Here is a 20,129-nt window from a genome sequence, read left to right as displayed (position 1 = left end):
TTGGACGATAAGAAATAACTTGCTGGAGGAGGACATCCGCATTTGATGGGGGAGGCTTGAAAGTTGGTGAGTTTTTAGCAGTCAGAGGTAGAGAAAAGGACATTCCCGATATAAGAAACAAGAGGAGGCAAGGAGCAAGAAAAGTGCTGGATGTATTTGGGGAACATCAGCCATTTGGGGTGGCTGAGCATAGGCTATGAGTCAGGTAGCAATGATGGTTTGGGACCACACTGGGGAGGCCCTTTTAATCTTAGTAGAGCATGCATTTTACTTAGTAGGCAGCAGGGAGCTGTCTTTCTGAACTTGGATGTGACCTGGCCTGAACTGTGCTTTAGAATAATTCACCTACAGCAAAGTGTAGGATGAACTGGAAGTGGAAAGGTCTCAGGGGAAGGAGGACAGCTAAAAAAACCAATGCATAATCTTGGTGAAAGCTAACCAAGCCTGAGCTAGGATGGTGTCAGTGGGAATGGAAAGCATTCCAAATGGGTTAGATTTATGCAAGCTAGGGAGGGAGGAGGGGACTCAAAGGTAACTCCGTGTTTAAGCAAGTCAGTGGTAGAACCTACTAGTTCTACTAACATAAAAAGGAAATTCAAGAAGAGAAGGGTGTTTGGGCGGGGGAAAGAGGGAAAGAATTCACTTTCCATGCACTGAATTTGAAGCATAGGAAGCATGCATAGCTTAGTGGAGGTGTTCAACATTCGCAAACTCCTCCTGACTGGACCTCAGTACTGTGGATGGGGCTGGAAATGGGTATCTTGGAGTCAACATTATCTAAGTGAAGGAGCTGAAATCCTCAAAGTGAAAAGAGCACCAAGGAATTGGAGAGTGAGGCAGGAAGAAGACGGACAACAGAGTCTTGAGAAATGTCTAAATTCTTCCATTATGATGAACTGGGCATGGCCAATGTTACAGAATATAATCAAGAGAGTGCCACATCATTGTGTCCAAGGGGAAAGGGAATATTGAAAGGGATTGGCTGGTGAACCACAGCTGCATTACTGCTTGGGGGATTAGGGGTTTAGAGCTAGTGTCTAGATTGCCTAGAAGGAACTGGCTATTAAGAAAATAGTTAAGAGCATTTGTGATGATGGAGCCTCTTATGTAAGTGTTTTCTGACAGATGAACAGATGAGAAAATTGGACACGTACCTGGTCCTCAGACTGACAGCCGAGACTGCAAATCCTCATCTCTCCTTTATATTGAAAATGTGTACTTAGAACCCAAAGCTTCTTTCTTTCTTTTGGAAATCTCAGATTATTACCAGCCTTTGTTTTTCAGACTATGACCAGGGAATTTATTATCTTTTCTCCTCCAGAGTTCCCCAACTTTTAGTTCCCTCTGGTCCTGGGTTTTGGGTCAGATTCTTAGAGATGAATTCCATTGACAATAAATATGTAGATCACCTCTGGGAGCTTGGTGTCAGAAGCTCTAGAGGGAAGGAAAAAGGAGGAGAGAGTAGGGCAGGCAGGGAAATGAGACTTTATTGTATTTCACACACAAAGGCCTGTTTGCAAACTACAATGTAAACTAAGACTTTAACAGCAAAGGATTTATCTTCACTTTAAAATCTGGGATTTCACCAGGCAGATAACACTGGTATAAATCCAAGTAGGATTAACTGCCTCCCAGCAATGCAAATTGGTTTAACACTTTTGTTCATTTTATTTTTCTTCAATATTTTTTTTAAGTGATAATAATTTACAAAAACCATGAAATGTTTACTTTTGGCTCCACAACCGTTAGAACAATTCTACCTGCCAAAGTGGGGAAACCCCTTAAGGAATCCAGATCCATCAATGAATTAAAAATTAGGAAACTGGGGTTTTAATCTATGAACTAGCTATGTTACTTTATGTAGGTTGCTTAATAGAATTCTATGCTCCAATTTTTTTCATTGGCTAAATGGTGATTTTAAAAAACACTGGTTCGGCTTATCTCACAGAATTATTGTTCAGGTTGTGAAAGTATTTTCTCTTTAAATTATAAACATTAGATACATTCCAGACATACTGTTACTTAAGCAACTGGATAACCACTGAAGCCAGTCTGGGGTCAGAATAGGGAGGTGAAGGAAAAACTGGGATTTGGGGAAACTGGATGCAGAAAGTAGGATTACTGGGGATTGGCAGAAGTTTTTTTCTTCAGTTCAACAATGAATGACACTAATGAGAGAGCAAGCTAGGAAAAAGAAAAAAAAACACTGTGAATGTTTCATACACCACTCCTAATGCTGCTTTGAAATAACTGCTTGGGTAAATAAATTCCTTATATAGTGACTAATAAAGAGATGCCCAAATTTGTACATCTGATGCCCATTACTCCCTTGCTCTCTGACTTCTTTCTTTCTTCTTTTTTTTTTTTTAGTATTTATTGATTTATTTTCGGCTGTGTTGGGTCTTTGCAGCCGCTTGCTGGATCTTTAGTTGTGGCGCGTGGGCTTCTCTCCACTTGTGGTGCGCGGGCTTAGTTGCCCGCGGCATGTGGAATCTTAGTTCCCCAACCAGGGATCGAATCAGCGTCCCCTGCATTGGAAGATGGATTCTTCAATTTTTAAAAATTTTTGGCTGCATTGTGTCTTTGTTGCTGCGCGCAGGCTTTCTCTAGTTGCGGTGCACGGGCTTCTCATTCAGGTGGCCTCTCTTGTTGCAGAGCACGGGCTCTAGGCACGTGGGCTTCAGTAGTTGTGGCACGCGGGCTCAGTAGTTGTGGTGCACGGGCTTAGTTGCTCCGCAGCATGTGGGATCTTCCCGGACCAGGGCTCGAACCTGTGTCCCCTGCATTGGCAGGCAGATTCTTTTTTTTTTTCAGTGCCCATACATGCATTTATTATTATTATTTATTTTTTATATATTTTAAAACATCTTTATTGGAGTATAATTGCTTTACAATGGTGTGTTAGTTTCTGCTTTATAACAAAGTGAATCAGTTATACGTATACATATGTTCCCATATCTCTTCCCTCTTGTGTCTCCCTCCCTCCCACCCCTCTAGGTGGTCACAAAGCACGGAGCTGATCTCCCTGTGCTATGCAGCTGCTTCCCACTAGCTATCTATTTTACGTTTGGTAGTGTATATATGTCCATGCCACTCTCTCACTTTGTCACAGCTTACCCTTCCCCCTCCCCATATCCTCAAGTCCATTCTCTAGTAGGTCTGTGTCTTTATTCCTGTCTTGTCCCTAGGTTCTTCATGACCTTTTTTTTTTTTTTTCTTAGATTCCATATATATGTGTTAGCATATGGTATTTGTATTTGTATGGTATTTGTTTTTCTGACTTACTTCACTCTGTATGTCAGACTCTAGGTCCATCCACCTCACTACAAATAACTCAATTTCGTTTCTTTTTATGGCTGAGTAATATTCCATTGTATATATGTGCCACATCTTCTTTATCCATTCATCCGATGATGGACACTTAGGTTGCTTCCATGTCCTGGCTGTTGTAAATAGAGCTGCAATGAACATTTTGGTACATGACTCTTTTTGAATTATGGTTTTCTCAGGGTATATGCCCAGTAGTGGGATTGCTGGGTCGTATGGTAGTTCTATTTTTAGTTTGTTAAGGAACCTCCATACTGTTCTCCATAGTGGCTGTATCAATTTACATTCCCACCAACAGTGCAAGAGTGTTTCCTTTTCTCCACACCCTCTCCAGCATTTATTGTTTCTAGATTTTTTGATGATGGCCATTCTGACCGGTGTGAGATGATATCTCATTGTAGTTTTGATTTGCATTTCTCTAATGATTAATGATGTTGAGCATTCTTTCATGTGTTTGTTGGCAATCTGTATATCTTATTTGGAGAAATGTCTATTTAGGTCTTCTGCCCATTTTTTGGATTGGGTTGTTTGTTTTTTTGATATTGAGCTGCATGAGCTGCTTGTAAATTTTGGAGATTAATCCTTTGTCAGTTGCTTCATTTGCAAATATTTTCTCCCATTCTGAGGGTTGTCTTTTGGTCTTGTTTATGGTTTCCTTTGCTGTGCAAAAGCTTTTAAGTTTCATTAGGTCCCATTTGTTTATTTTTGTTTTTATTTCCATTTCTCTAGGAGGTGGGTCAAAAAAGATCTTGCTGTGATTTATGTCATAGAGTGTTCTGCCTATGTTTTCCTCTAAGAGTTTGATAGTGTCTGGCCTTACATTTAGGTCTTTAATCCATTTTGAGTTTATTTTTGTGTATGGTGTTAGGGAGTGTTCTAATTTCATACTTTTACATCTACCTGTCCAGTTTTCCCAGCACCACTGGCAGGCAGATTCTTAACCACTGCACCACCAGGGAAGTCTTGGAAGGTGGATTCTTAACCACTGGACCACCAGGGAAGTCCCTGACTTCTGTTACCGTAACTTCACCGGTAATTTAGTGTAAATAAAAATGCTCTAGCTCTATTCAGGGCAGGGCTCTAAATCTCTAGCTTCAACATTTTCTTTTGTCCACACACTGAGGGATACGATGGTTAGACTTGGAAGTCTGACTATGGAGTCAGATAGTAAGAAATCAGGGTTCTAGATACTGGAAATGATCACTTCAATACATCACCAAGCCACATATCAACAAGCTTAATCACAAAAGGTTTTTGAGGGAAAGAAGTTGAAGTAACCAGTATCACTGAGGCATTGCAGACCTATCTATCTGTACTGGTGGTTGATTTGCCAGGTAACATGGCTGTTCCTCAGTTTTCTCACCTGTTAAACAGGAGGCAGGATGAGATTCTCTCTAAGGTTACTTCCTGTTGTGAAATACTATTACTCTAAATAACAGTTTAGAGAAAATTACAAAACGCGTCCTCATACCTCTTGATAAGCCCAAACAATATAGAAAACAAGAATGTCCCCTTGTAGACCCGTCTCTTTGTGCCAAGTAGGGAGAAACGGGGGACAAACACTAAACAAACCCCCCGCAAAAGGAGTTTAAAAAAAAAACGCAATGTATACTTATGGAACCCTTGCTAGGTTTTATGCAGCCATGTTCAAGAAACATTGTTGGAGACCTACTATGTGCAAGACACTGTTTAAGTTGTTACTTTTCGATTTTAAAATCATAATTATTACTTTTCCAGCAACTCAAATCTGAACTGGTGAATATCGCTTTGGGTGGGCATAAAATTAAACCCAAGGTCAAGGGAGACAGTCTACAGATAGACCAAAAATAAAACGCCAAGTGACATTAGAGACTTCGGCAAAAAAGCCAACATATTGCACAAAGATCAAAGGCAAAAAAAGAGAAACATGTTTGGTTAATACTGGGCTTTTGAGTATTTCGTGTGCTTGCGAGGCCCATCCATCCAACCACACCACACTTCTTAACCATGCTATTCTAAACCGATGACAAATCCAGCTTTAGCGCGGACAGGTCGCAGAGCGCGGTCCCCACACAATCCCACAATCCCAGACCCCGCTGCCAACTCTCCTCTCTGGGAAGGAAGGAAGCTTTTCCCCTAGGGTGACTGTAAAATAAAGCAGCATCTCCAATCTCTCCGTCCAATGAGAAAGAAATGTTGGTCCAAACAAATAAAGACATAAATGCATACATACAAGGAAAAGGGTGGGAAAAGGGGAAAGGGAAGCTCTTTTCCGTTCTTTTTAAATTTCCCGCACCCCTTTTCCACCCCGCCTCTCCACGCCGGCTCCACTTCAAGAAGCAGCTGGGGAGACTGGTAGACCGGGAAACGCACTGCAGGGCGGTGGGGGAGAGGGTATTTGGAAAGTAGGCGGGACTGGCTGGATGAATAACTCGGGGTCCGATTTTTCCTGCCTTCGGCGGCAGTTCCTCCTCCGCTTCGTTACTCTACTGCACACGCGGCTTTGCTCTCGGCCCTCGATTACTCCGGCCTATCACCCTGGGATGCCGCCTGCCGCCGCCACAGCCGCGGCTGCCGGGCTTGTGGGATTCGCGGCGGAGTCGGAGCCGGACCCCGAGCAGCGGCGAGAGCCGTGGCCTGAGAGTTACAGGGGCGGGCCGGCTCATTCCTGGGGTGGGTGCTGAGGACTGGCGGGCGAGAACCCGGGGCCACCGCGCCCCCCCCGCCCCCCGCCCACCCAGGGGTGAGGGAGTGGACACTCGGAGCCCCTGAGGCGGCGGCGGCTGCGGCGGCGGCGGGAGCCGGTCAAAGGGGGCGGCCCCTGGCGGCGACGCCCCCAGCCCAGCCCTGCCTGGCCCCACTCCATCCCCAGCCCCGGCCCGATCGGCCCGCGGGTGACGCCGGCTGGGGCACAGAAAGGCGGCTCCGAGGGGGCGGGCGGGCGATCAGCCCCTCCCGGGTCCTTCCACGTCCCCTCCCGGGAGGGACCCATACCTGAGCCCGGACCCACCCCCACCCGGGGCCACGCTGGATCCGCCTCCCGGGCTGGGTCCCGCCCGCCGGCTGCAGGTGGGCAGCAGCGCCCGAGCCGCGGGCAGTGGGCGGCGGGGAAGGAGGTGAGCCGCGTCCGCGCCGGCTGCCGCTCGGGTCCTTGCCCCCGCTGCTGCGCTCTCCTCCTCCCCTTCCCGCAGGCAGGGCGCGGAGCCGCGCGCCCGCCCCGCCGCCGCCGCCGCCGCCGCCGCCGCCGCCTTGTCCCTCAGGGGCACCATGGAGCTCTCCCTATCGTCCGGAGGAGCCGCGGAGGCGCTCTCCTGGCCGGAGATGTTCCCGGGACTGGAGTCCGACTCGCCGCTCCCCCCGGAGGAGCTGGACGCTGTTGTCCCGGTCAGTGGGGCCGTGGCCGGTGGCATGTTGGATCGGATCCTTCTGGAGTCCGTGTGCCAGCAACAGAGCTGGGTCCGGGTGTACGGTAAGGACCAAAGGCCGTCTTAGAGGCTGATGTTTCGTATCTTTGCTCAGGCTGAAATTCATTCCCTGGTCTCAGTCCTGTTCTCAGTCCCCATCCATCCTGGGTCCGTTTCCCACATCCCTTTTGGTTCTGGGGTGCATTTCTGACAAGTTTCTCCAGACTAGTACTTGAGGAGAGAGATGTGACTCAGTATGGTCTTTGGACCTTTTCAGGTACCTGCAGTAGATTTAAGGTGGAGTTGGGATATGCAGACTTAATTCTCAGGTGGTGACTTAAAGGGAAGTGTCAGCTGATCTTCAAGAAGAACACACCGTGAAATCAAATGAATGGCGTTTCATTGCTTTCTCTGGAGTGAGGCAAGGCTGGAAACTAAGATATTATGAAAAAGCTTAGCAGAGGTTAAGATAATAAAGTAAAAATCAGAAGCATTTATTTGGTGGGAACAGTCTAATTCTATAACCTCTTTCTGAACCTCACTCTTCAAAGGCAAGCACTTAGTCCAAGGGGTGTGGATTGTTTCAGATTGCACCATTGTTTCTGGTGCTCTTTGTAAAGTGACTGGGTTGCTACTCAGCAAGTTAAAAAGTGATGAACACACTAAAACTTTCCCTTTCTGCATTCCTAGTAACCACCTCTTTAATTAAAACTGAATGATGAGATTCTATTAGGGCGAGCCTTGTGGCAGCATTAAAACCATGCTGGTTTTGAAAACCCATAGCCCAAGGATTTATAGCCTGGCATTCAGGACTGAGCTGTGGCTTTCCAAAATATTGAAACGTCAAGGTGTTTATCACTTATCTCACAGGACTATAAAAGACATTAGTAATGTGGCTGAGTATAAGATGGCAAATTTGAAGCACCGGAGATCAACACAATGTTAAGATGTTATCCTGCAGTCATGTGCATCTAAGCCTGTTAGTGATCAAGTACGTTATTTTATTTTATTTTTTTTCATCCTGAACAGGGTATGTGTTTAGTATTCAAGAGTGACTGTGACTTTGAAGTTGTCTTCCTGGATAGTTCAGTTGATTTCAAGACTTTAAGTCTTATCACCATCAGAAAGATCATAGAACTGGGAGTCCAGAGATCTGAATTTTTGTCTCAGTTCTGCCACTAAATGGCCATGTGATTTGGAGCAGCGCAGGTCACTTTTTTGACATCTCATTCCTCTTCTGTAAAATGAGTGAATTGGATTAAATAATCTCTTAATGGTCCTTCTAGTTCTAAAAATCCATCAATTTTTATAACCAATTCTTAAGAATTTATGTATGTAGCACTTTGTATTTTGCTGGATGTTTATAAACGTTTCTTGATGTTGTTTTAATTAACTGAAAGAATTAAAGCAAAGAAGTGGGAGATGATGCAAGGTCACCCTGTTCATTCTCAGCAGATTAAAAACTTTAGTCCCTGATTTTTCCACCCACCTGCTGTTCCTACTTAGCCGACAGTTTATAACAAAGGTTGGTGAGAATCTGAAATTGAGCTTGAATTAGAGTATATTGCGGTTACAACTTTTTCCTATTCTATCCTTCCTGTCCTTATACACTTCTTTTGCATATTGTTTTTTATATGAAGTTAGAGATAGGGCCTTGTTACTGCAAGAATATGTATATATGACAATTCAGTATTTCAGTGTCAAACTATTCTGTCTGGATTTTCTAGACCTAGTGTTAACTACCTTCTTTGCATATAACCCATAAAACTATGTGCTTGTTTTTGTAGTCCATTCCTAGGGCTAGGTTTGTGTGTATATTCTTAAATATATATGTATATTCTCTCTCACACACACATATATAGTGTGCATTTCAAAGCCAATTTGCAGACTTTCTACTGCATTGTAACTTTTTTGTCTTCCCTATCAATTAACCAGAAGTTTTTATTTACTGTTCAGTACTGCTACTTTCCTTCCTCTAAGGCAGCTCATCTTGGGTACTACTTTATTGTCTTTAGTTTGATGTAAATATTCCAAAACTATCTGAATGACTTGGCTTTTCTATGTCCTTAGCTAGTTTTTAAGTTGCCTGTTGTATAGCTCTTTGAAAAGCTTTGAAGTAAAAAAAATAGAATGTAGAAAATCAATTTGGAAAAGAGTTCGTTTTGGTTTTCTTGTTTATTTGTTTAGTGTGTTCAAAATCCTGATTGTTTTGGAACATCAAGGTTCTTTTACACAATTGAAAGAGACTTTGATGAGTGTACTCGAATGTTGTTTAAAGAAATCCAGAAACTAGTCTAGAGCATGCAACTGGGGATTGAGAACCTGGGTTTTCATTCTGGCCTTGCCACAAATTGTTGTTTAACTTTGGGCAAGTAATTTTAAGTCCGTGGGTCTAGGTTTCTACATAAAATGTGGAATCTGGAGTAATTGTATCTATGGTACATTTTAGTTTTAGAGTTTTCTGATTCTATGGCCTACCCTATTATTTAACCTACAACTTTGCCTCCCAATTCCACCCTGACTCTTGGGGCCAGGCATCAAGCAAGCCTTTAATACATTTAAATTATGACTATCAGGATTCTGGGGAGCACTTTTATCAAAAGGTCAATGAACTGAGTTTTGAAAGAAGGAATGTTGAGGGCAGATGTATATTTGTTTGGAATGTTTTCACAAGATAGGAAGGTGGGGATGGGGATCTCAGATCTAGCTCATTCAGTTTTGAGACCTAACCTAGAATAGACCTGTGGGTTTTAAAGATAGGATGCAAAGTAAGGAGCTGTATTAAGTGCTTCTGGCTTCTGGCTATGGTTTATATCCTCTTCAATATACTTAACGTTTGAAATCAGTATGCAAACAAACAACAACAAGAACAGAAGTAACCCCTCTCCCCAAATATCTTAACAGAAACTTTTATTTTATTTATTTACTTACAGAAACTTTTGGAAACAATATTTTATTAGTTTGCCTCACAAAATTTGAAGACTGGGCATGTTTTGAGTTTGCTACTGATAGGTCTGGCTCTTTGGTGGATTATACCTATATTCAGAGTTTTTTTGTATTGTCATGATTGCAAACTTTTTGGAATATGTCCAGAGCATTATAATATGTAGACCTATATTTAGAACACAAACAAATGCACATTTTTGAGACACAGCCAAGAGAAAATAGTTATGCTGTGCTATTCTTCATTTTCTTTTAGTTGTAAAATGTTTCATTTGTTTTATTCCAATATTATTATAAGTTGTGCCCATGCCCGTCAAGACTATAATATTTTTGACACCAGGGAATCTGTCTGTCTTGTTTATCTCTGTATTCCTATCTTGCCACTCCCTTCATTGTCACAGTGTCTAGCAGATTGATGCCTCCCCCATGGTAAGTCAGTGTGTGCTGAATGTTGATCCATCTGTCCTTTGACCATCCAGATCTCAACCTGACTGACTGTATGGGTGGTAGAGTAGCTTAAACAAAGGCATGCCACAAACAGCTAAATATGGATGCAGAATCCAAGAGCATCAAATGCAGAACATTTTTCAGATATTTATAGCCTCAAAGTGAAGTCAATTGGCTGAAAAAGCTCAGCAGCCCAGCAAAAGGAAACGGGAGCGGCAAAGCCAGCCTCACTGTCTCTGCTTTCTGGTAAACAATGAGGACGTTAAAATTAACTACTTTACCATGAATGGATGGTGAGTGAAGGGCACTATTTGGGGGAAATTAAAGATACCAATCTCCAGCAGTGCCCGCATTGGAGCTCTGCACCCATCAGTACAACAGATCTGCAAGTGTATGCACAGATGTGCGTTTAAATAGCTAGAGGGGAAATATAGTTCTCATGATCAAGTGATCACCAAGAAACCATATTGTTTTTAATTTTAATAGTATGGGCAGGACTTATCTAAAATATTCAGTTAATAAAATAACATCAACATTATTGCCTACCATTAAGCTAATATATAGCTAATTGTTTATTAATGATTGATAGGGATCTCCTGGAAAATTTCTAAAGGCTGGTACTATTTCAGCAAGCAGAAGAAAAAGGGAATTAATCATTCTGCATCAAATATAACATAATTCTAGAAATATGGCAATGGGAATTTGGTAAGAATTTCTCATGAACTGGATATGAGTTGATGGGGGCAGAAGTCTTACCTGCTTGTAGTAAGTAATATTGCTTATACTTCATAAATTAAAACAAAGGATGATTTAATTAAAAAAAGTATATTTTATTGCATTTTTAGAGAACATGTTTCTCTGTTTACTTAAAATGTTGCAACCAGTAACAAGTCCAGGAAGTTATTTTATTTTGGTCCAGTATGAATTAGTTATGACTAACTCACTGGCCTTATACAGAATGTTCTTAGCATAATTCACCTTGAATATTCTCAGCAACTCACTCATTCTTTTTTTTTTTAAATACTTATTATTATTTTTTAAATTAATTAATTTTATTTTTGGCTGCATTGGGTCTTCGTTACTGCACGCGGGCTTTCTCTAGTTGTGGCGAATGGGGGCTATTCTTCGTTGTGGTGTGCGGGCTTCTCATTGCGGTGGCTTCTCCTGTTGCGGAGCACGGGCTCTAGGCGTGCGGGCTTCAGTAGTTGTAGCACGCGGTCTTCAGTAGTTGTGGCTCAGAGGCTCTAGAGTGCAGGCTCAGTAGTTGTGGCACACGGGCTTAGTTGCTCCGCGGCATGTGGGATCTTCCCAGACCAGGGCTTGAATCCATGTCCCCTGCATTGGCGGGCAGATTCTTAACCACTGTGTCACCAGGGAGGTCCCGCAGATCACTCATTCTTACACGTCTTACATATGCACCCCATGACTCCTGTTTTGTGGTAACATGTAGATAAATGAAATTGCTCAACCAAGTCTAAAAGTTTTATGTGCTGTAGCTAATTGATTGCCAGAAGAAAATCAGTGACTATGTATTGAGTATATCCCAAAACATGTTCATGTTACTTAAGTGTTTTAATTTCCTCAAATACTATTAATTGAACTTTTACAAATAAGTATTAATGTTTTAGGAATCCTTGGGATCTTAAGCTTGAGTTCAGTACTCAAGGATGGGGACTTCCCTGGTGGTCCAGTGGCTAAGGCTTCAGGCTCTCAATGCAGGGGGTCCAGGTTCAATCCCTGGTCAGGGAACTAGACCCTGCACTCCGCAGCTAAAGATCCCGCATGCAGCAACTAAGACCCAGCACAGCCAAATAAATAAATAAATATTAACAAAAATATTTAAGGCCATTCATTTAAAAAAAAATACTCAAGGATGGGGCATTGACTTTGAGTGTTGACACATCATTTTCCCATAATCTCCAATACATTTTATACACAGTAGGAGTAGACAGTTCTCCACTGAAATTAAAGAGAACTTCCAAGAAGGCCTAGGTATATACTGTTTATTTTAAATTATATTGATTTCAAGTAGCCCTCCTTTTTTTCCTTCAAGAGAAAATTTATGTATCTCATTTAAATTATGTATTCTACTAATGTCACAGATGGTGGACAATTTCCTTTACAACATCTTAGTATTTTTCTACCCTCTATCATGTTGGTTTATTGCTATTTCATTTTCAAAGAACGAAAATATTTTTGCAGAATAGAAACTATACATCCACAATCCCTTGTCCAAAACCGTTTGGACTGGAGTGTTTCAAAATTCAAAACTTTTGATTTTAGAAAATATGGTATATATAGTGGTATAAACCCCCTAGTGGTGTGTGGAGCAACATCAGTCATGTTAATATTTCTGCAATTAAACAAATGGACATTCATGCTAAGTACGGTATAACACTATACATAGTATGATGTCAGTGCAGGTCAGATTTTACTGCTAGAGAAGTTATGGAAAAAGAGTGTTCAGAGCTCTTTGGGTTTGGGAATTGCCGGTATGGAATTGAGGATCTGTACAAATTCTCTGATGTAAATAATATGAAGTTCTAGAATGCCCCTGTTTATCTGAGAATAGTTTATAAGGATTGCCTCTATCTTCTTCAGATAATAAGATTCAGTGTATGCACTTTAAAAAATAATGTACAGTTGTGTCCTATTATGATGAATGAAATAAATTTTTCTGATTTGCTAAGGAAAAGAAAAGGGATTCATATGACAAAGTAGGCTTTACAGAGATTACTGAGGAAATGGTAGCAAGGCAGTGGTTTCTTACACTTTGTTTTATTAGAAAGAAGGATAAGGTAAATTGAAGTGGAGGGTTTATGTAATTGTTTTTAGCAGTTGCTCTCTTGAGTAGCACAAAGTGATTTGATCACCTTTTAAAGTAGGTGAACCACAAAAAAGCATTGAACTAATGACTGAGTTAATCCAGAAAAAATTCATCTGTCTGCTCCCTTGTCCCACCCTATTGGAATAATTTTTAAGTAACTAGAGAGGTGTTCGGTCTTGTTAACCAGGAGGAGGAGTTTGAAGTGTGCTGAGGGCACTCCGCCCTTGGTAGAGGGATAATTGCTCTCTGATGTTTGTTTCTTCCCAAAGGCTATCAAGTGCTTCTCAAGACCTGTTGGTAGAGAACCTTTTACAAGTTTAATGTAGCTGGTTTTCTTGTGGAAGGCAGCCATCAAGAAGTACATGATATGTAAATAGTAGGGAAAAAAAGATGTCCTGAGGCCCAGCTCAATGGGGTTAGAGGGAATATGGTAAACAAAAGAAATAAAAATTAAGCCCTTGAAAGCATGACAAAACTTCATTTCTGCCCTGTGACATAGACGTTATCATCTTCCTATCTCTATCAGCAGGGTTCAGGTGTTAGGAGTCTTGAGTTTTACCCTTCCTTACTCAGTGTAGTTACATTAATTAGTTGTCTGTGGCCACTTTGCTCATAAGGGTCCAGTTTAGATCCTGATTGCATTCTTATTCCCCCATAAATTGTCTTCAACTTGGCTCAAGTTCTGTTCATGTTGTGTCATTTACAGTAGGCTTTCTAAAAGTATCCCCTCCCCGCTCCTAAGTCTAAGACATTGGTAATACTTGCAGATACTGTTTGGGAGAGTGAAAATTTAGAGAGGAAAAATTTAACGTAAGGCAAGAAAACATAGTTCAGAAGAATAGTGTGAAGAGTTAAAAAGTGTAAAAAGTTGATAGTCCTAAATATTTTTCAAAATAATCCTTTAAGTTTCCTCATTAAGTAAACTGACTCAGGAAATTTAGCTTATTCCCAAAATAGGAGACAAATTCCACAGTTTGTCAGGATTAGAACTCTTAACCTCAGATTCCTCAGCCTCCTGTTATATCTTCTAGATCTTACTGCTTTCCCTTAGGGAGATGGCCTTTCAAAGCTGAAGGTCAGTGAGAAATACCAGATTGTTAGTTTCACAGTCTTTAAGGGAAATGCTGGAAGTACCATTACCTAGGTAACAGAAAACAAAAATGCTCAAAACATCCAGAAAGTAGGAGGATGAGAATAATCGCATAGTGATCCTTAAGAGGTAGATTAGAGGACAGATTAGATCTTTTCCTAAATTCTTTATTCTGCCATTGGAGTGATGTTTTGAGGAAATTTGAATGTTTCATTTATGATCCTTAGAATCCTGGATAATCCTTAGTAACTTTATACCTCCCTTTTAATTTCTAACCTCTCTGATTCATATTATTAAAAATTTAATACTATTTTCCTAATTATGAATGGAATCCATGCTTAATGTAAAGAATTCGAATTATAGGAAAAGCCAAAGAAAATTAAAATCAGCTATAATTCCACCTCTTAGAGATAATTCTTCCTTTAATATTTGATTATATTTTACCAGTTTTTTCTGTGTACAGATATACTTGTTTGTACATATTTGGTATCATACTGCATCTATTTTATATCCTGCCTTTTTCTAATAGCATATTTTCTTATGGCTTTGAAAATGTTTAAAATTTTTTCAAATATATTTTTATTTTTAAATGTAATTTTAAAAATAGGAAATACATTTCCTTCTTTCAGAATTCAAAAGGTATAAAAGGATATGCCATGAGGTCTCTCTCACCCCTCCTCCCCACCCCTCACTTGCCATCTGACAGGCAATCATTTCCCTCCCACACAATGAATAAATGTTGGAAATTTTTGTGTATCCTTCCATACCTATTCCAGGCATATAGAAATAGATAGATAGATAGGTAAAAACTGCCAAGAGTGGGATCCAAGAAATTTAGTTTAAAAAAATTCAGGGTTTGGGAATTCCCTGGTGGTCCAGTGGTTAGGACTCCTCACTTTCATTGCCGAGGTCACAGGTTCAATCCCTGGTCAGGGAACTAAGATCCCGCATGGCCAAAAAAAAAAAAAAAAGGCTGGGTCATTTTTTGGTGAGATTAATGAAATGACTGGAACAAACCCCCAAAGGAAGTTGGTTGGGTGTTCTGGGGGTCTGGAGCCAGTTGTTGTTAATTGCTTAGTATCTGAATTGATAGTATCACAGTTTTTACTGTGTATATGCTTTTTTCTCCTTTTTTACAGAATTGTTTTTCTCCTTTTTTACAGAATTGTTAACCCATTATAGGAATTGATCTGCAGCTTGTGTTATTCCTCCCTCACATCTCCCCTCCACACACTTATTAATATATCTTGGATATATTTTCCTGTCCATTTGTAAAGTGGTTCCTCATTCTTTTTATGGCTGCATGATGCTTGGATGAATCATAATTTATTAAACCAATCCCCACATTTTGTTGGTGCAAGTGATAGTGCATGAATAATCTTGGCTATAAGCCATTTTGCTTGTGTATATCTATAACAAAAATTCATGGAATTGCTAGGTCAAAGATAGGTGTATTTGTAATTTTGAAAGATATTCCCAAATTGCTCTTCTTAGGGGTTGTACCTATTTATATTTCTCCAGGTATGAGAGTGCCCATCTCCCCGTACATAGGGAATTATCAAGGATTTTTAATGTGACAATCTAAAAGGTAAAAATTAGTCTTAGTTTAATTTTAATTTTTCAAATCTTACATTAAGTGTGATTGAATATCTTACAGAGCCATTTAAAGATACCCTTTTTTGTGACTGTACATATCTTTTGCCCATTTTTATTGGGTTGTTGGATCTTTTTCTTAGTGATTTGCAGAAACTCTTAGTATATTAAGAGCCCTTTGTCTGCCATGAGTTGCCGGTATTTTCATTTATCTTTTTTTTTTCTTTTCCTCTATGAGGAAATTATTTTTATGCAGTTGAATGTATCAATCTTCTTCTTCTTCTTTTTTTTTTTTTTTTGCTGCACTGTGTGGCATGCAGGATCTTAGTTCCCTGACCAGGGATTGAACCCGTGCCCCTGCAGTGGAAGCGCAGATTCTTAACCACTGGACTGCCAAGGAAATCCCAAATGTATCAATCTTATGGCTTTTTGGTTTTATGTCCTAGTTAGAATGGCCTTTCCTATTCTGAGGTTATAAAATAATAATGGTTTGTCTAGTACTTTCTTGTTTTTATTTTTACATTTAAATCTTTGATCCATTTAGAATTCATCCTGGTATAAGGTATGAGTATAGATACAATTTCACTTTTAGAAAGATGGCTTTCCAGTTATCCTAGCACCATTTATTGAATAATTAATTTTTTCCCCACTGATTTAAGATGACTCCTTTATCCTTCATTAGATTGCCATATACAATTTGGTTTATTTCAAGATTTTCTATTATGTTCTGTTGGTCTGTTCATGTGCCAGTATCACACAGCTTTATTACTGAGGCTTATATGAAAATATAATTTGTTAATGACTAATTGAACATAACTGATTTAACCATTATCCTATTTTAAACATTAATATTTTTCAAAAATTTTATATTAGCAGTCTATTGATTCTCTTTGTGCATAAGTCTTTGAACTTCTGACTGTTTCCTTAGGCTGAATTCCTAGAAGAGTATGTTTTTAAAGGCCTGAGACTTAGTGCCAAATTTGTGTGACCTTCCTGGAAAGCAGTTCTTGCCACGAGTATATGAAAGTACGGCTCATAATTTTAAGTCCTACTTCTGTATTGCGACTTTCAACATATTGAAGTATGTTTCCATAGATTTCATGTAGCGCCTTAAACGTTATTTAGGACATGTTAAATGTGCTCAGAGTTCTAATGTTTATAATGTTTATAAGACTGAGTTTATAAAACTGAGAGTTTTCCTCAATGGTACTCCTTTTGATTAATGGCATATTTCCAGGTGAATGAGGGGAGCATGAGTATAGAGTCAAAGCAGTTGGTCTGCTAAAGGTCAAATCCATGACCATGGCCTTATTTATACTACGTTAGACTCTCCAACTGAAATGACCTGACACAGATACATAATGTTCTAGATACTCTAAGAAGAACATAGTTGGAGGCTTTCATCTCAGCTGATCGTGTCCTCCTTCTACTCTTTGTTTCTCAGAGTATTAGAAGGAATTGACATTTGAATATAGGTTCATTTAGTTTTAGCTGGATGAATGACTGAGGTGTATACCTTATATAGCACTGTGTTAATGCTGAGTTTTTAGCATGGGATTCATTTAGGTATGTTCTAGGGAAGTTTATAATGTCAAAGCCAAATTTGAGGAATGGCAACAAGAACTAACATTAATGACAAAAGTAATTTAAAATATTTTCTTCAAAAAAAAGGCAGGAATAGGAATTGTTTTGAAAAAGCATAGTTTGTATAGACCATTAACCAGTTAACCAAATTTTCTTTTTTTTTTTTAAGGACTTAATTTTTTTAGAGCAGATGTAGTTTCACAGCAAAATGAGAGGAAGATAACAGATTTCCCATATATCCCCAGTTCCCACACATACATAGCCTCCCCCATTATCAACATCCCCAATCAGACTGGCACATTTATTACAGTTGATGAACCTACATTAACACATCATTTTTACCCAAAGTCTACGTTAGGATTTACTCTTGGTGTTGTACATTCTGTGGGTTTGGACAAATGTAAAATGACATGTATCCACCATTATGGATCATACAGAGTATTTTCACTGCTTTAAAAACCCTCTGTGCTCTGTCTGTTCATCTCTTCTTACCCACTACCCCGCTAACCCCTGGAAACCACTGATATTTTTACTGCCTCTGTACTTTTGCCTTTTCCAAAATGCTGTATAGTTGAAATCATACCCAAATTTTCTTTTATCCATTAGTCATTTGTTTAGCATGTAATAGGAGCACACTTAGAAAGGAACAAAGTAGTTTAACTTTTAATAGTGACATAGAGCAGTTTGAGTGAAATGAAGAATCCTGTATCCAGTTAATATTGTGGAAGTTTGTAGGAGATTTTGTTTGATTTAAATTTGGGCAGGATATACTATATAAGTATCTTGTTCCCATGATTTCCTTAGGCTTGACTCTGTACAATTTTCTGTGTATTTGTAGATTTCAAGAATACCCCCGGGTGAGGAAACCCAAGGTCTTTCTAGTGCACGTTCCTATTTTGAAATGGGCCAGTTTTGCCCAGTGGTTGGTGATTAGCCTGTATCAATGAACCTGAAAAAGATGCCCAGGATAGTAGCTACCAACTAAGAAAAGACGTGGTTCAAATCTAAAAAATGACTCTACTTTTAGTATATTCTGGCTTCATAAAGACTTTATAGTAGTTTTCATTTTTAGAGAAATGAAGATTTATTTTTGAATCTTGTTTGATAACATGGTTAAGAAAGAACAATATCGTATGTGGTGATTCCTATTGAAATAGAAAGATTCTCTAGAGGATTTAATATGGCCATATTTCTTGTTGTTTTATTCAGGTCAGAAAGTCCTAAGTCATCTTTTTCAAGCACCCCCTAAATCAGTTTGAGGAAATTTTTAGTTACTTGCACTTTAGGTTATGTTTTTGGTGTACATCTTGATTGTCATACCTTGAGAAGTAGTCATATTACCTTGTGAAGCCGGTAATCTTTCTTTGCCTGTAGCTTAACTGGCAATGATAATGTTTCGCTTATATAACCAGTAATGTTATTCCATTTACCTGTGAGCGTATTCTATAAAATGATACCTTTTTACAAAGTTGCTTTTTTTCCTACAGTCTGAAAATACCCTGTATTTTTTTCAATAAATTTATGAAAAATGATAAGTCTTTTCTCCATTTTATTGGGAAGTAATCATGTAAAGTTAGTGATTTAAAGATTCTTGGTGAAGTTATATTGGAATCTGAGTAAGATTGGAATTGAGTTACAATCCAGTACTTTTTTGGGAAAAATTACCCTATCTCTATTATCCAAGTTCATAGTTACTGTTTCCAGTTTAATGTAGTTGTGTTAAAATATATCACGAGCTATTTTTTATAAATTAAAAAAATATATTTATTTATTTGGTTGTGCTGGGTCTTAGTTGCAGCAGGCGGGCTCCTTAGTTGCGGCTCGAGGGCTTCTTAGTTGTGTCATGTGAACTCTTAGTTGCAGCATGCATGTGGGATCTAGTTCCCTGACCAGGGATTGAACCTGGGCCCACTGCACTGGGAGCGTGGAGTCTTAACCACTGCGCCACCAGGGAAGTCCCTATCATGAGTTATCAAAGTAGCATTTTTATGCTTTTCTAAGTTCTCTTAGAATTTAGCAGTATGTCTTATCCTAGCTTCTCTGCCTTTTTTGGAGCCATGTAGGTAAGAATAGGTATTGAGTTCTTCATTGGTGAACTGAAGGAATAAAAGTGAGGATACTAGAGAGAGTAACCAATTCACTGTACAATTCAGTGACATTAAATATATTCACAAAGTTGTGTAACCCTCACCACTATCTATACCCACTTTTGAGAAACTGCCACTTTTCCACAACATCTGCACCTTTTTACATTCCTACCAGCAATGCACAGGGTTACAATTTCTCCACATCCTTGCCTACACTTGTTATTTTCCTTTCTTTTTTATTAAAGCCATCCTAGTCAGTGTGGAGTGATATCTCACTGTGTTTTTTTTTTTGTAATTAATTACTTTATTTATTTGGCTGCGTCGGGTCTTAGTTGCAGCACGTGGGATCTTCATTGCGGTGCGCAGACTTCTTTCTCTTTGTGGTGTTTGGGCTCCAGAGCACTCTGGCTCCGTAGTTGTGGCACGTGGGCTCTCCAGTTGTGGCGCGCAGGCTCCAGAGCGCAAGGGCTCAGTAGTTGTGCCATGTAGGCTCTCTAGTTGTGGCACGTGGGCTCAGTAGTTGTGGCGTGCGGGCTTAGTTGCCCCGCGGCATGTGGGATCTCAGTTCCCTGACCAGGGATGGAACCTGCATCCCCTGCATTCCTACCAGGGAAGTACCCTTATTGTGGTTTTGATTTTCATTTTCCTCATGATGAGTGATGCTGTGCATCTTTTCATAGGCTTATTGGCCATTTGTATATTTTTTTTGAGAAATGTCTATTCAAACCTTCTTTTATATTAATTCTTAGTAGATATATTTGTATTTTTCAAATTATCAGTGATAAGTGTTAATTATCCTATATAGTAATCTTAACTCTAATAACAGTGACAATCATAAGCATGACTAT

The 20,129-nt window shown here is 39.8% G+C and overlaps 2 protein-coding genes across 3 annotated transcripts in view; both read left to right on the top strand.

The window, feature by feature from the left end:
• Positions 1–5,729: 5,729 nt before the first annotated feature.
• Positions 5,730–6,497, top strand: LOC133086998 (collagen alpha-1(III) chain-like; the record flags this gene model as incomplete). The annotated part of the gene is made up of 2 exons (XM_061183774.1): positions 5,730–5,979; positions 6,055–6,497. Coding segments are annotated over exons 1-2 (693 nt in total), but the record flags the coding sequence as incomplete, so codon positions are not given.
• Positions 6,498–6,546: 49 nt separating this feature from the next.
• The window catches only part of RASAL2 (RAS protein activator like 2), a 376,664-nt gene continuing 363,081 nt past the window's right edge, over positions 6,547–20,129 (top strand). Inside the window, exon 1 of one of the 2 annotated variants that reach the window (XM_061183077.1) lies at positions 6,547–6,775. In XM_061183077.1, coding sequence (XP_061039060.1) covers positions 6,574–6,775 — 202 coding nt within the window. In that variant the 5' untranslated portion in view covers positions 6,547–6,573. The remainder of the gene's footprint in view (positions 6,776–20,129) is intronic. The other variant, XM_061183076.1, reaches the window with a different exon arrangement.

Source organism: Eubalaena glacialis, chromosome 3, assembly GCF_028564815.1.
Source record: "Eubalaena glacialis isolate mEubGla1 chromosome 3, mEubGla1.1.hap2.+ XY, whole genome shotgun sequence".
NCBI classification, from domain to species: Eukaryota; Metazoa; Chordata; class Mammalia; order Artiodactyla; family Balaenidae; genus Eubalaena; species Eubalaena glacialis.
This window is presented reverse-complemented; position numbering and strand designations above follow the sequence as displayed.